The 13,343-nt window shown below is 53.5% G+C and overlaps 2 protein-coding genes across 2 annotated transcripts; one reads left to right on the top strand and one right to left on the bottom strand.

Moving 5' to 3' along the window:
• Positions 1–1,295: 1,295 nt before the first annotated feature.
• Positions 1,296–5,801, top strand: TMEM91 (transmembrane protein 91). The gene is made up of 3 exons (XM_006910692.2): positions 1,296–1,528; positions 3,338–3,487; positions 4,054–5,801. Exons 1-3 carry the CDS (start codon positions 1,319–1,321, stop codon positions 4,210–4,212), a joined length of 519 nt encoding a protein of 172 aa, XP_006910754.1. The 5' UTR covers positions 1,296–1,318; the 3' UTR covers positions 4,213–5,801.
• Positions 5,802–5,943: 142 nt separating this feature from the next.
• EXOSC5 (exosome component 5) lies at positions 5,944–13,191 on the bottom strand. Its single transcript, XM_006910691.3, has 6 exons — positions 12,982–13,191; positions 10,742–10,855; positions 10,135–10,256; positions 8,805–8,945; positions 7,557–7,646; positions 5,944–6,390 (listed from the first exon to the last, which is right to left on the bottom strand). The coding sequence occupies exons 1-6, from the start codon at positions 13,115–13,117 to the stop codon at positions 6,298–6,300; spliced, it is 696 nt and encodes a 231-aa protein (XP_006910753.1). The 5' UTR covers positions 13,118–13,191; the 3' UTR covers positions 5,944–6,297.
• Positions 13,192–13,343: the final 152 nt, after the last annotated feature.

Below are 13,343 nucleotides of genomic sequence, written 5' to 3'. Positions count from 1 at the left end.
GGGCCCGCTGTCCTCGGAGACCCCGGTCTGCTCCCTCACACCCGGGGTGGTAGAGGCCCAGCGTCCTGCTCTGATGTCGGCCTTCAAGGCCCCATCCCCGGCCGCTGCGGGGGGCGGAGCTCGGAGGCCGCCGCCGAGACCCCATCCCCGCCCCCACGCGCTGCGAGCCTGGGCGCCGAGAGGGGAGCCGGGCCGAGCGCGCAGGCGCAGCGCCCTCAGGCCCAGCCCCCGGGATCGTGGGGAGCACTGAAGTCCCCACCCCGGGGTGGCAGGGTCGGGTCGAATGTCGGTAGAGGGGCCGAGGAGTTCCCGGCATCAGGCCGTGGGTGGTGAGCGAGGGGCGCAGGCCTGGGGCACGCCCCTCCCCCGGGTCCTGGCGTTGGGGATGGGGAGGCAAACCCGTGGCCGGGAAATCGGCTCCAGCCAGGTTTGGAGTGAGGGCGGGAAGCTTGGGGGTCCCCAGGGTGATCGTTGGGCGAGAATATTCTTTGCGGTTGAACGTGTACGACTGTGTGGTGGGTTTGGGGGTGTCATGGGGGAGGTGTGCCAAGGAGGTGTCTGCGGAACTAGCGGTCATGGGTGTGAATGGAGTAGGGGAGGGGTGCACGGACCCGGTGTTTGGGGTAGGTGTGCCAGGGAAGTGATGAGAAGAGGGGAGAAAGTCCAAGGGCGCGTGTGTGAGAAGCCTGTGTGTGTGCATGTGGAGGGAGCTGTTACTGGGGGATTATGCGTGTGCAAGGAGTCACGGGATGCGTGTGTAAGGAGGGATGTTTTCTGTGAACTGATATTGTCTGGGGCAAGTACACAAAGAGTCTTGGGGGATGAATGCATGTAGGTGGAGGTGGGGTTGGGTTTGTCTGGATGGGTATGTGGGTGAGGACTTGGGTATTCAGGGTATGCAGGCTTGGGGGACCCTGGGAGTGTATACTAGAGTGAAGTGCAAAGTGGCATTCGGGGAGGGATGTGGGGGAGAGGGGTCATGTGTGAACCCAGGATGGGTGTGTAGTTCACGGGGCAAGTGTGTAAACATGGTTTGGAATAAATACGCAACAGGTACATGTTTTTTTTTCTGAGCAGAGAGGAGCCCAGAATTGAATGTCCAGACCCTGAGTTCTCTTCGCAACTTTTACTCTTCTCTTTTACTCTCTGGGCCTCAGTTTTACTATCTGTAAAATAGGTCTGAGCATTGTCGAACTAACTAGTTTCTGCCCGGAGTCTCTCCAGAGCTGGAAGTAGGGAGGGTGAAGGTGAGCCTTTTACAGCTTGTCTTTTTCTTTCCCTTACTCTAGGAAAACCCTCCAGGAGCCTCTCCCCAGCCATGGACAAGCCCAGTCTTCCAGAGCTCCAACAGCCCCTGTTGGCAGGTGTAGGCTGCGAGTCCCCAGTCCAGAAGCCTGGCGAGCCAGAGCTGGGGTCCCCCTTTGGAGAGACAGCCTTTGCAGAGTCCCTGACAGGTTGGCAGTTCCTGCCACCACCTCTTTCCTCTGTGAGCGCTTGCCTGGGGGAGCCAGGGCCTGCTGACCTTGAGGTAGGTAGGAGTAGCAGGCCTTAGTGGCAGCCAGGGGACCGGGCTGGAGGTGATCTCAGCTGTGGCCAGCATCTGACAGCTGGTGGCTGGGGTACCTGTCTTTAGCCTAGAGTCTCACTTCCCAGAAGCACGTGGGCTTCCTAGGTTTCCAGTTGTGGTTGACCTGCTCTCCCTCTCCCCTGGTTTCTTTACCTATTTCCCTCCACATTTGCTTCTCATTTCTGTTTCCTCACCTTTGATTTCTGATTTCTCTGCTCTTATCTATTTCTCTTCAGAGCAGACACACCTCTAGGTGTTTGGGGCAGGTGTGCAAGGTGTCTGTCAGCCCCGGTCTCTCTTTTTTCAAATTAATGTCGCTTTTATAATTTCGTATTCTTTGTATATATTGTCAAGCTTGTCTTTTATTTCTCAAACACGGTTTCCTGGTTACTATCGCTGTATAAGAAGTCACTGCAAAACTTAGTAGCTTAAAACGACAACAATAATCATCACTCATGGTTTCTGAGGGTCAGGAATTTGGAAAGGCTTCGGTTGGGTAGTTCTGCCCTAGGGATATTTCATGAGGTTGCAGTCAGCCAGTGGCTGAAATCTGCAACAGTCAGGGGCTGGAGCAGCTGAGGGCTGGCTGGGCACCTCTCTCTTCATGTAGTCTTGGGGTTTCTACCTGGGTCTCCCCATGTAGGCTGGTTTTAGGCTTCCTTCCAGCACGGCAGCTTCAGGGCAGTCAGACTCCTTATGCCTCTAGCCTCCCCCCCACCTGAGTGTCTCAGCAAAGCAGGAGCTGCCTCACCTTTTCTGACTTAAAGTCATGTTGCATTACTTCTACCACATTTCATCAATTATGAGTGAGCCACATCCTGTCCACATTCAAGGAAGGGGCACAGACCTCACCCCTGATGGGAAGAGTATCAGTCACACCGTAAGAAGAGCGCATGGGACGGGAGAGATGGTTGTGGGCATTTTTGGAAAACACAGTCTGCCACATTGTGACAGTAAACATCACTCTGACATTGTGTCTGATCATTCCATTGTTTGAAGAGGTCGAGGGCATTATTTCTGCTCATTCTTATTCATGGTTTCTTATGCGCCTGATTAACTTTGACTGCGGGCTGGTCATGGTATTTGCAAAATTATTTTTAAGAAAGATTATTTTGAGGCCTAAAATGAAGGTAACCTCCTCCAAAGAGGATTGGGTTTGCGTCAGTCAGCTGCCCAGGGGCACTACCAGTGAAAGATCATTTTTAATCTGGTTCAAGGCTTAATGAAAAGGTCAGTTTTTCTGGGATTGGCAAATGTCTGCAGGGCAAAAAAGGCCTCTGTTGATTTGACTTCTCTGGTAACTTTTTCATTTGTTTTAGCATTACAGTAACTCCTTTAAGTCTTGTGAGCAATTTGATGCAAGAATTTAAAAAAAAAAAATTGTGAAATCTACAATCTATAGTTTCAGCAGGCAGTTTTGAACCATCTCCCCGAATCTCTGTCGTTTTGTGGGTTCCTGTCTGCACTGGTGTCTGTCTCCATTTAAGGGGCATTTAAATCAGAGATTATAAGCAGTTGCCATATCCAGGATTGGACCTGTGAACTCCTGGAAATTGAACTCAGAGCTTTGGTTGTGGGTGGGGCTCTTCCCTGCAGATCGGATCCACAGCTTCCCCTCAGAGGCATCCAGGATGTAAAGTCAGGAGGTTGTCTCCTAGAAGTTTTCTGTCTTGCTGTTTCTGGCATTGGTCTTTGGGGGCTACAGAGAGCATAGCAGTGGGGCAGGGAAGGTGGGTGGAGATGCCCACCCAGGCCCTCTCCTGCCCATAGGATGCATCATCCAGTGACAGTGACTCGGACTGGGATGGGGGCAGCCTTCTCTCCCCGCTCCTACCCCATGACCACCTCAGCTTGGCCGTCTTCTCCATGCTGTGCTGTTTCTGGCCTGTGGGCATTGCCGCCTTCTGCCTGGCCCAGAAGGTCAGTCTGTGTGTGGGACTGGGAGGGGACTGGATAGAAAAGAGAAAAATGCATTCAAAACACACAGGCGCGCACGCGCACGCACACACACGTGCACACACGCGCACACACACACACACACACACACACACACACACAGAGGACGAGCTATGCCTGGGGAAGAAAAAGAGATGGAGAGGATTTGCATGGAAACATTCCGGGGTAAAATGAGATTTTATCTCATTTTTTACCTCATTCACAGAGGGCTGCCGAGTTGAGAACCTGATTTCAAATCTGCCACTCTCTGTGGGCAAACCACTTTAACTTCCCTGTGCCTCGTGTCTGTCATCAGTAAAATGGAAATAGTTCCTGCCTCAGGGTCACTGTGTTTAGAATGCTGGCCTACACTAATACACGTATATTTTTATTAGCCACCCAGTATCCCCAGTGCCCAACTGTGTCTGACCCACGGTGGTGCTCTGAGTTTTTGGAATATATGAATGAACGAATGGGTGTGTCCCATGGGGAAGGGGCTGGGGCTGTGGGGAGAGGGGTGCCTGAGTCACCACTGCCCAACACCTCCACAGACCAACACGGCCTGGGCCAAGGGGGACGTCCAGGGGGCAGGGGCTGCCTCCCGCCGCGCCTTCCTGCTGGGGGTCCTGGCCATCGGGCTGGGCGTGTGCACATACACAGCCGCCCTGGTGACCCTGGCTGCCTACCTCGCCTCCCGAGACCCGCCGTAGCCGCTGGTGTGGCCCCCCCTGTGAAGCAGAGGCTGGCCACCCACGTCCCCGGGCAGAGTGGAGAACCTGGTCCTGGTGGTTGTGGTGGCGGTGGCATCCCTTCCTGGCCGCTACGATGTGAGATTAAATACCAGACACGCAGCCAAACTTGTGTCCGTCTGTGTGTGGGGGGACGTGGGGCTGGGGGTGCCTGGCAGGCTATCCCCAGGGTGCTCCCGTGCACCTCAGAGCCAGAGAAGGGGAAAGCTGAGGGGCTGAAGGTTTGCAGGTTACAGAATGTTCTTTTCACCGCCGAGGTGGTCAGTGGAGAATTAGAGCTGGGCGCCAAGTCCTTACTCCTTCACATTGGCTGTACGACCGACCTCGGCCCGAGACTTCTCGTTGAGCCTCGCTTTTTCTCCTCTGCAAAATGGGTCTAATTTTTTCCATACCTGGGAGCCGTGGTGAGGGCCAAACAGGCCATACACGTAAACGGCAAGTGGCAGAAGAAACTCAACTCGGACTCAACTGCCTTACGCAAGAAAAGGGAAGAAAGTTGTGACAGAACAGGATTCAGGGTCTCAAATGATGTAAACGGTCTGGTCTTTCTACCTCTTGGCCCTCTTTCCTTTCTGGCTTCATCTAGCAGGCTTCCCCTTCCAGGGGCCCTGGCAGCTCAGGTGCCCCCGTTGAATCAAATGGCCTGAGACTAGGAGGGATGGAGCCTCACGGTAACATCAAACTGCTGGCACCCAGCAGGCAAAACGGACGTCTGCCCTGAGCGCTTAGCACAGGCACACAGATGTGCTCACTCAGCGGGGCCCACTGTTACCAAGTAATGGAGTGACAGGCCGCTGTTTTCTCACTCCGTCTACTGCCATCCTAGTGGACCTCGCTAGGACCCTTCCCCATTTGACATTCCCCAGAGTGTCTCTCGGAGCATAATTCACGTATACACAAACTTTCTTCTTGGTTTCTGGGGAAGAAAACAACACTGGTCCAAAGCGGCAGTTGTGGGGACTGTGTGAACACGTGAAGCACGCAACAGAGGGCCCATCGCAAACCCGCAAACATCAGTGACTGTCAGGATATGGAGACCACGTGGCCCAGCTGTGGGAGAAATTCACTGCGGGATGCTCACGTTCTTGGCTCCTGCCCACTAAATAAAAGGGTGGGGGAACAGTCAAGTGGTGACTAAAAATGCCCTTCACCCACATTTCCAGATGCCCCTGAGGGGGTGCCACCAGCCCTGATAGGCGCCAGGCCTCGGGCACCCCACTTACAGATGAGGAAATGCAGTCTGCTGTGGCAGCCTCCCCCTGGGTTGGTTCGGACAGTGAGGGCCTCGGACCAGGCTGAGTGGGACTTGGGCTCCATTGCTGGACAACTAACTGGCTTCTGAGCTTGTTTCCTCATTTTAAAACTATAATAACAGCCCCACCACACGGGGCTGTTGGGGTCAGAGCCAGATTCTCCTCCGAGCCTGCAGGGCCCATTCTGTCCCGACCATCTCTTCCCTCTCCTGCCCCCACTGGCTCTGCTCCAGTCACACCGGCCGCCTTGCTGGTCCTCGACCCTCCACAGGGACTTATTCCCCACGTGTCCATGAGTTCGCTTCCTGGCCTCCTCCTGGCTTCTCTCAGATGTCCCCTTTTCCATGAGGGCATCCCTATTAAATATGCCCTCCCCAAATGAACTCGCCCAAACCCCACCTCCCCGCTTTATGTTATTTTCACAGCATTTACCACCATCTGACAAACACCAATTTTATTTGTCCATCACCCCACCGCTCCTTGAACCTGGGACCTGGGTTTCTTGTTCACTGCTGGGTCTTCCGCACCTAGCAGTGTCTGCACACAGTGGGTGCTCAACAGATATTTATTAGACTAAATGGATTAATTCAATGTGCGACCCTACTGGTGTTTTCCTGGGGGCGGGGGATCTGTGACCCAGAGGCTGTAGCCTAGTGATCTTGGGTGCTCGGGTCAGGGGCCCCTGCAGCTACAGGCCCACAAGCGCCCCAGGGAACACAAGGAGACGCAAGGCTGGGCCGCTGCCTGAGGTGGTGGAAGGTGGCAGAGGGAGGGCGCCCTGCCCCAGCTTGCCTCAGCTCTTGGAGTAGCGCCTCTGCAGCGATTCCCGGTAGAAACGGAAGACGTGTTGGGAGGCGGCCTGAGCTGCAGCCAAGCACTGCTGGAGCTGGCGGGGAGAGACTGGTCAGTCCCGCGGCGCTGGGGGCAGGGGGGGATCCACCCCTGCACCCACACACCGCCTGGCTGATTCCTGGGGCCCCCGAACCTACCACCTCCCTCTTCACTTGGGCACCCCTCCTGCCCCCCAGGTGAGGGAGGTGGGGGAAGGGATTATTCCAAGTGCATTTCCTTCTTCCCCACTTCACAGGCTCTTTTTTTTAAGAGGCGTGGGCTTCAGGGGTCAGCTTCCCGCAGCTCCAGGCCTCAGACCAATGGGGTTGGGCAGCCTGATGGCTGGGAGAGACCTGACCTCACAGAGCTCCACAACCTTAGAGCTCACGGAACTGGAGGGATCCTGGAATTTGAGAGCCAGGCCCTGTGATTCCAAATAATCTTAACCCATTTCCTGTGTGTCCCGAGAACACTTGTCGGCGGCACCTGCAGCTGCAGCGTTTGCTCCGATAACTCACAGATTACAGATCTAACCTCACCCCCAAAGTTTGCCACAAAATAGCTTTTTATTATTTTCCCACCACTCTAGTATCTCCACAGTCTTTGGAAAAAGAATGACATCATTCTTTTTAGTCTCCACAGTCTTTGGAAAAAGAATGACATCATTCTAGTTATAGCATTGTTTTTTAGTAGTGGTATTTCCATTTACAAAATTTAGTAATTCTCGATCGCTAAAAAGGTTGAATCCTAGAAAACACAGCATTCCTGTGCACGTTTAACGCTGGCAGCGAGCTGCACTTTCTTTTTCTAAACAGGAAATGGGTTAAAAGCCATGGAACCTGAGACCCCAAATCTTTACTTCACAGGAAGTCCGGGTTGGAAATGCCCTTGGAGACCATTTGGCCCAAGCTTCCAAACTCTGTTCTTCAGATTTGGAATTCAGGGGGTCGGGGGGACTGCTCTGAGCTGGAAGCTGGGGGGCCCAGGTGCCTCCACCATTTCAACCTGAGGGCCTCTTTTCTTATCCTGTCACATAAATTGGGCTTCCCTTTTTAAATTCCCACAAAGATTTCTGTGGCCATGAAGTTTGAAAACTTCTATCTGCAGAAGGGATGCAAGGACGGGGCTCCCCCTGAACCTCTGAGTGTGGAGCAGTTGGGACAAGACCACGTCGTGGGAGAAGGAAGGATCTGGGGTTCACCCGCATCCACACGCTGGTACCTCAGCATCGGAGTAGAGCCCCTTGGTGGTAGACATCAGCAGCTTCTGGTCCACACTGTCGAGTGCAAAGGTCAGGACTGCCCGGACCTCCTAGGGACGAAGGGTGGAAGGTAGGGGACCTGGACTCCTCCCTCACACGCACTCTCAGTTGATCCCAAAGAGGGAACTTGGCTTTCTGGCAGCGAGAAACTCCTGTGTTAAGTGTAGTTGTTTTGTCTGTGTACCCCGCCTTCCCAGCTTTCCTGGCTAACGTGACCTTTCCTCTCGTAGAACTGCTTCCCACACCCAATTTCACCCACGCGGTTCTGATGGGCACCGTACTCCTGCCCCGTAGAGGTAGCCACAGTGCAGGTGTCATTTACCTGCTGCCTCCTAGCCTCCTTCTGTTCTCTGTGTTGCTAGGGCCGGAAGCTGGCAAACTGTATTTCCCAGACTCCCCTACGAGTTAGGTTCCACCAGTCATCTGGTGGGAGACAGGAAGGAGGGACACCAGCACACTGGTCCTCACTCTGACAGGAGCAGGTGCTGTGGTGGCTGCCACAGTAGCCACGGAGGTGTGGTGGGTTCTGGACTGTAGCAGCCAGGGCAAAGCTGCAATGTCTGGGCATCCAGAACTGACTTTAGCGACGCCTCTGACGGCACAGAGGAGCCAACCAGACGCTTCTGATCTCTGAGCGTCCCCCTTCTTCCTTCTGGCTCCCTCAGATTTCCAACACTGTTATAACCAGTTCCCTGTATTAAATTCTCCCTGTTGGAAATCCCCTAAGTGGTTTTATGCTTTCCTAACTGAATTTGACCTGGCAAATAACTCGAGAGTAACCACGGCCCTAGGACACTGTGAACTTGAGACAATGAGGAATGCTTTCTCCTTTGCTTTTGAGCCTCTTACGATGGGAAGCACTGAGCTTAAGGGACCAGTCGCAGCCTCAGGAGAGATGCTGGCCAGAAAGAACGGAGCCGATTTGCAGAAGGGAGCAGGGACTGAGAAATGAAGCAATGGCGTTTGAGGCTCTGGCTCTAGCTAGATGTCTGTTCTGAGTTTGATTGACACCAAAGGTTACCAAATTCCCATTCTGCTCAAGGGGTCAGAGTTGGGTTTCTAGCACTTGCCCTGATGAACAGAGCAGAGCTTGCTGCTTGGGACTGAGGTGATACGAGCTAACAACTAGCATGGAGAAGCAAGACCTAGCGAACGAAGAGAGAGAGTGTCTGCCCGTGGCCTAGTACCACCCTGTTCTTCACACCTACCTTTTCTTGCTTGGCTGTGGGGTCCAGCACGAGGGTCCCATCAGAGTCCAGGGCACAGGTGACCCCACAGAAGAGGGCCCGCATGGGCACACCGGCGTCCACCAATGCCATGCAGGCAGCGTTCAGGCAACAGGCCAGGAGCTGGGTGCCGAAGGGAGTGGTTAAGAAGCGTTTCCACTGCAGGGCTGGCCGGCAGAGTGTCCACGCTGCCACTCTACGGTGCTCATGGCAGCATCACTAACTGATCACAGGAAGGCAGTATGGCAGAGTTCTCAGTGGTTCTGGGATCAACTAACCTTGGCCTACAGAAATGACTTTGCCACCTCTCAGCTGTGTGACCTTGAACAAGTGACTTACTCTCTCTGAGCCTCAATCAGGGCTCGTGATATTCTACAGGTATGTCCTGGCACATGCTAAGCACCTTCGGGGAAACCGAAGGCAGGCCTGGAGCCCGGGAATCTGGCAGGCAGTTGCTACACTGACAGATTGGCAAGGAGATGGAGGGAGGGGTCATTAACAGTGCCCCCAGGAAGCCCACAGTCCAGGGGATGGGAGGGGAGATGCTGTGGCCCGGTGGAGGGCAAGCACAGGGCTGATTCAGACAGCTGGCCGGACCTCAGTTTCCTTAAGTGTTTGCTCCCTGGGTCGAGCACAGCAGATAAGGGCCCAGCTTAGAACCCCCTCTGCCACTGAACCTCTGCTACCACCCCTGAGCTTCTCTTTCCCCACTCTGTGAAATGGGGTCACCACAGCCCTTCCCTCCTCCTGTCTACGAAGTGCCTGCAACAGTGAGGCCACTAGAAATGCCCGTTTCTGGTCCTCAGGCTCAACCTCTGGCCCGAACCACAGGGAGCTTTCAAGGCTGAGCTGCTGACCTAACTGCTCTGCTTGCTCAGTGTTTCCCCGGCGTTGAGCCTCAAGTCTAAGCTCAGGGTCGGAGTGGAGGTCAGGGGCACAGGCTTTGAAATCAGACAAGCCTGGACGTGAGTTTTGTGTCTGCTACCTTGAGCTGTGTGATCTTGGACGAGTGACTTCCCCTCTCTGGGGCTCAGTTTCTTCACCTGAAACATGGGAACTGAAGATTACTAGATATGTGAGTTGACCCTGCTGTGTGGATCAAATGAGTTTACATGTGTAAGGCACTAACACAGTGCTTGATACGTGGTAAGCACTCAAGCGATTTGCTATTCTTTTTCAACTAGTTGGTGCCTGTCAAACATCTGGAGGTCTTCTGACTAGTGGTGGGTGCATACATGGCCATCAGCAAGGGAGGCTATCAGAGAGATTCTGGAGGACTCCCTGGAGGAGGCAGCTTGTGGGGAAAGGATACGGAGCCAGCATCACTGATGACCTGCAGCACGACGGTGATGGAGGTACGGGGGTGCAGTGCTCCCAGCACCACTGCTTCACATGTGTTCCTAATCAGCCGCTCCCGGCTCTTCTCCGCTACCCCTGGGGAAAGCAGGGGTGGGATAGGGTTAGGCTCTTCCCCTCTTCCAGATGCCCCACCCAAGCTTCTGGAAAGGGCCTGCATGCAGCCTCAGCCCAGGTTGGCTGCCATCCACCCTACCCTGCCACCTCCAGCATCCAGCAAGGGAGCCTCCTAGGGTAGGAAAACCCCAGAGTTCCCATGTCCCGTGCTGCTGCCCAGGCCCATCTCAGTGGGCCCAGCCCCCGAGAGTGAGGCAGATGGGGTAAAAGGATGGAAAGAAGAGGGAGAAGGGAGGACAAAGACATACAGGCAAAAGGAGATTGGAGGCAAAGAGAAATGTCACAGAAACACGGGCACAGAGACTCAGAGGCAGAGCTGGAGAAAGAGATAGCAATAGCTGAGGGGAAATGAGAGGGGACAGTAGAGACTGGACGGCAGTGAGGGAGGAGCTGGGTGAGAGGTCCCAGGGGACTGAACATCTGGAGACCCGGCCGGGCCCAGTTACCAGGCAGCCCGATCTTCGGCCTCAGGATCACTTCCAGCGTGGCCTTGTTGAAGATCTCTTTGCTGACCTTCACCTCTGCTGGCCCGTACACGCCCGCCAGGATGGAGGTATCTCCTGGGGAGATAGTATGGTGACCTCACCCACATCTGCCCTGCCTCCGGGGCCCAGAGGGACTGTCTGTGGTCCACCCGAGCACAGAGACCCTCTCCTCTCACCTTCTTGGCAACATGGCTAAAACAATTCCCTGGAGCGCTTCTCTCCTCTCTGGACCCACATCCATCTTCAACTCCTGCCCCATTTATCTGACCTTCTGACAGCTAAGCTCCCGAAGGGGTGTCCCCACTCACTGCTTCCTTTTCCTCTTCTCCTTGACCCCACCACCCCACTGGAGCGGCTCTTGACAGTGTCACCAACCCACAGGGCCTTTCCATCCTCATGTGATACAACCTCTCAGTAGGGCTGACGCAGCTGCTCGGCCCTTACATCTCAAACACATTCTCTGGGATCCAGGTCACGGCCCTCTCGGTTTTCCTCCTGCCTTACTGGCTGCTCCTTCTCATCGTCTTTTGCTAAAACTCCTCACAGGTGAGAAGACCCAGGGCTTAGTCCTGGGACCTCTTCTCTTTCCCACCTACACTCCAATTTTCTTGGTGAATTCATTTAAACCAGAGCTCAAAATACCATCTAGAGCCAGAGGATTTCAAATTATATGTCCAGATTGGGTCTCTCTTCTGAATTCCAGACCTGTATGTCCAACTGCCCAGTCCAGGTTGCCACTGTGATATCTACTGGGCATCACAAACTTCATGTTCCAAACTGAACTCATCTTTCCTTAGCACAGCTGATCTGGGCAAAAACCTTAGCATTATCCCTTTCATACTCCAAAACCAAACCATCTGCGAGTTTTGTTGGCTTTACTGTCAACATACATCCAGGATTTCACCACCTCCATTGCTTCCACTCTGGTCTGAGTCCTCATCATCTCCCTTTCTCCCACACTCTCTACATGCAACACTGAAGCCAGAGAGAGTCTGTTAAAATATATTCAGATCATGTCATTTTTTTGAGCAAAACTTCCAGTGGCTCACATCTTATTCACTAGGCCTTTGGTCTCCTGACTTCCTCAAAAATACCAGGCAAGTTCTTGCCTCAGGGCCCTTGCATCTGCTGTTCCTCATGCTCTCCTGATATTTTCGGAGTTTGCTACTTTACCTTTAGGTCTTTATTCAAATGTTATCATCTCATTGAGGCTTTTTCTGATCATCCTATTTAATACTTCAACCCTCTCTGGCATAACCTATTTAGAAAACAGTTACGGTGTATGGAGCAGAGTGCCCACCTCTCCCAATACTGACCCTCCCCTTCCCTACTATATTTTTCTATAGCATTTTACTTGGTTATCTTGTTTACTGTCTTCTTGACTAGAGTGTAAACTCCATTAGATCACAGATTTAAAAAATTTTTTTTTTGATGTTTTCTCAGTGCCTAGAACAGTACTTAGCACAAACACATGTGTTCAATGAATGGAAACAGGTTTGTAACTGGGTAAAAGGTAGTGCCCTAGGGAGGGGACTGAGCATCTATGGGGGTGACCCTTAGGCTTATCTCTAGAGGAATATTGACCTGGGTCAGGGAGTTTGAAAGGTATTTAGCTAGAGAAAGGAGATATTTATCCAATTGATGAGACCTACCCCAATCTTAGGGGTATTTGCTCATATGGAGATGCGTATCCCAGTCATAAGGGATATTTACCCAATTGGTGGGGGTGGAGAAAATCTTTCTCATCCCACGGTGGGGACATCACCCTCAATCTGAGAAGTATTTACTTGGGTGAAAGATCTGCCGTGGCAGGGAGTAACTAAGCCGGTAATGGAGAGCTGCCGGTCTGCGGGGCATTTATGCAAATAGGCAGGTATGCCTCAGCTTGGGATGTGTGGACCCAGGATGTGTGTGTGAGTGAGACAGAAGCGGAATCTAATCAAAGGGGGCATTTACCTCCAGTTAAGGTTTTACGAGGGTGGAGATATCTTCTCCCTTCTAGTCGGTAGAGAGAGATATACGTATCCTAGCGTATCTAGTGGTATCCACCTGGGCAAGTTGTGTACCAGTTCAGGAGTGACATTTACCTGCTAGTATCGGACGAGTTGGGCACTTTTTGCACGGTACACCATACCCGCCCCCTAAAACAGATACGAACTGGGTGAACGTGGCCCTCAGTATTACCTGGGTTAAGCTCTTACCTTGCAAGAAAGAGGCAGAGCCATCCGGCCGAGACAGCAGGTTCTGTTCGCAGGCAAAGTGCCGGAGGCTGCAGACGGGGCCGCGAGGGCCGGACTCTGTTCCAACCTCAGTGCGGATCTTGGCGTCAGTCTGCATTGCCTTCTCAATCCGCCGACACCTCGCGTGCAGTCGCTTCCGCACAGGAGCGCGCACTTGCGTGCACGCTGCGTACCCAGTGCGCACGCGCCGGTCCAAGGGGCGCTAGGATCCGGGCCAGCACGAGGGCTCGCGTTTACTAACAACCTGGCCCCGCCCACTCCCGCCTTGAAATTCCAAAAAGTCATTGGTCAATAGAGGAGAGGGGCGTGGCTTGGCATGGCTC

This window comes from Pteropus alecto, unplaced genomic scaffold (genome assembly GCF_000325575.1).
Source record: "Pteropus alecto unplaced genomic scaffold, ASM32557v1 scaffold474, whole genome shotgun sequence".
NCBI classification, from domain to species: domain Eukaryota; kingdom Metazoa; phylum Chordata; class Mammalia; order Chiroptera; family Pteropodidae; genus Pteropus; species Pteropus alecto.
The sequence above is the reverse complement of the archived record's forward strand: the minus strand, read 5'-3'. Positions and strand labels throughout refer to the sequence as shown.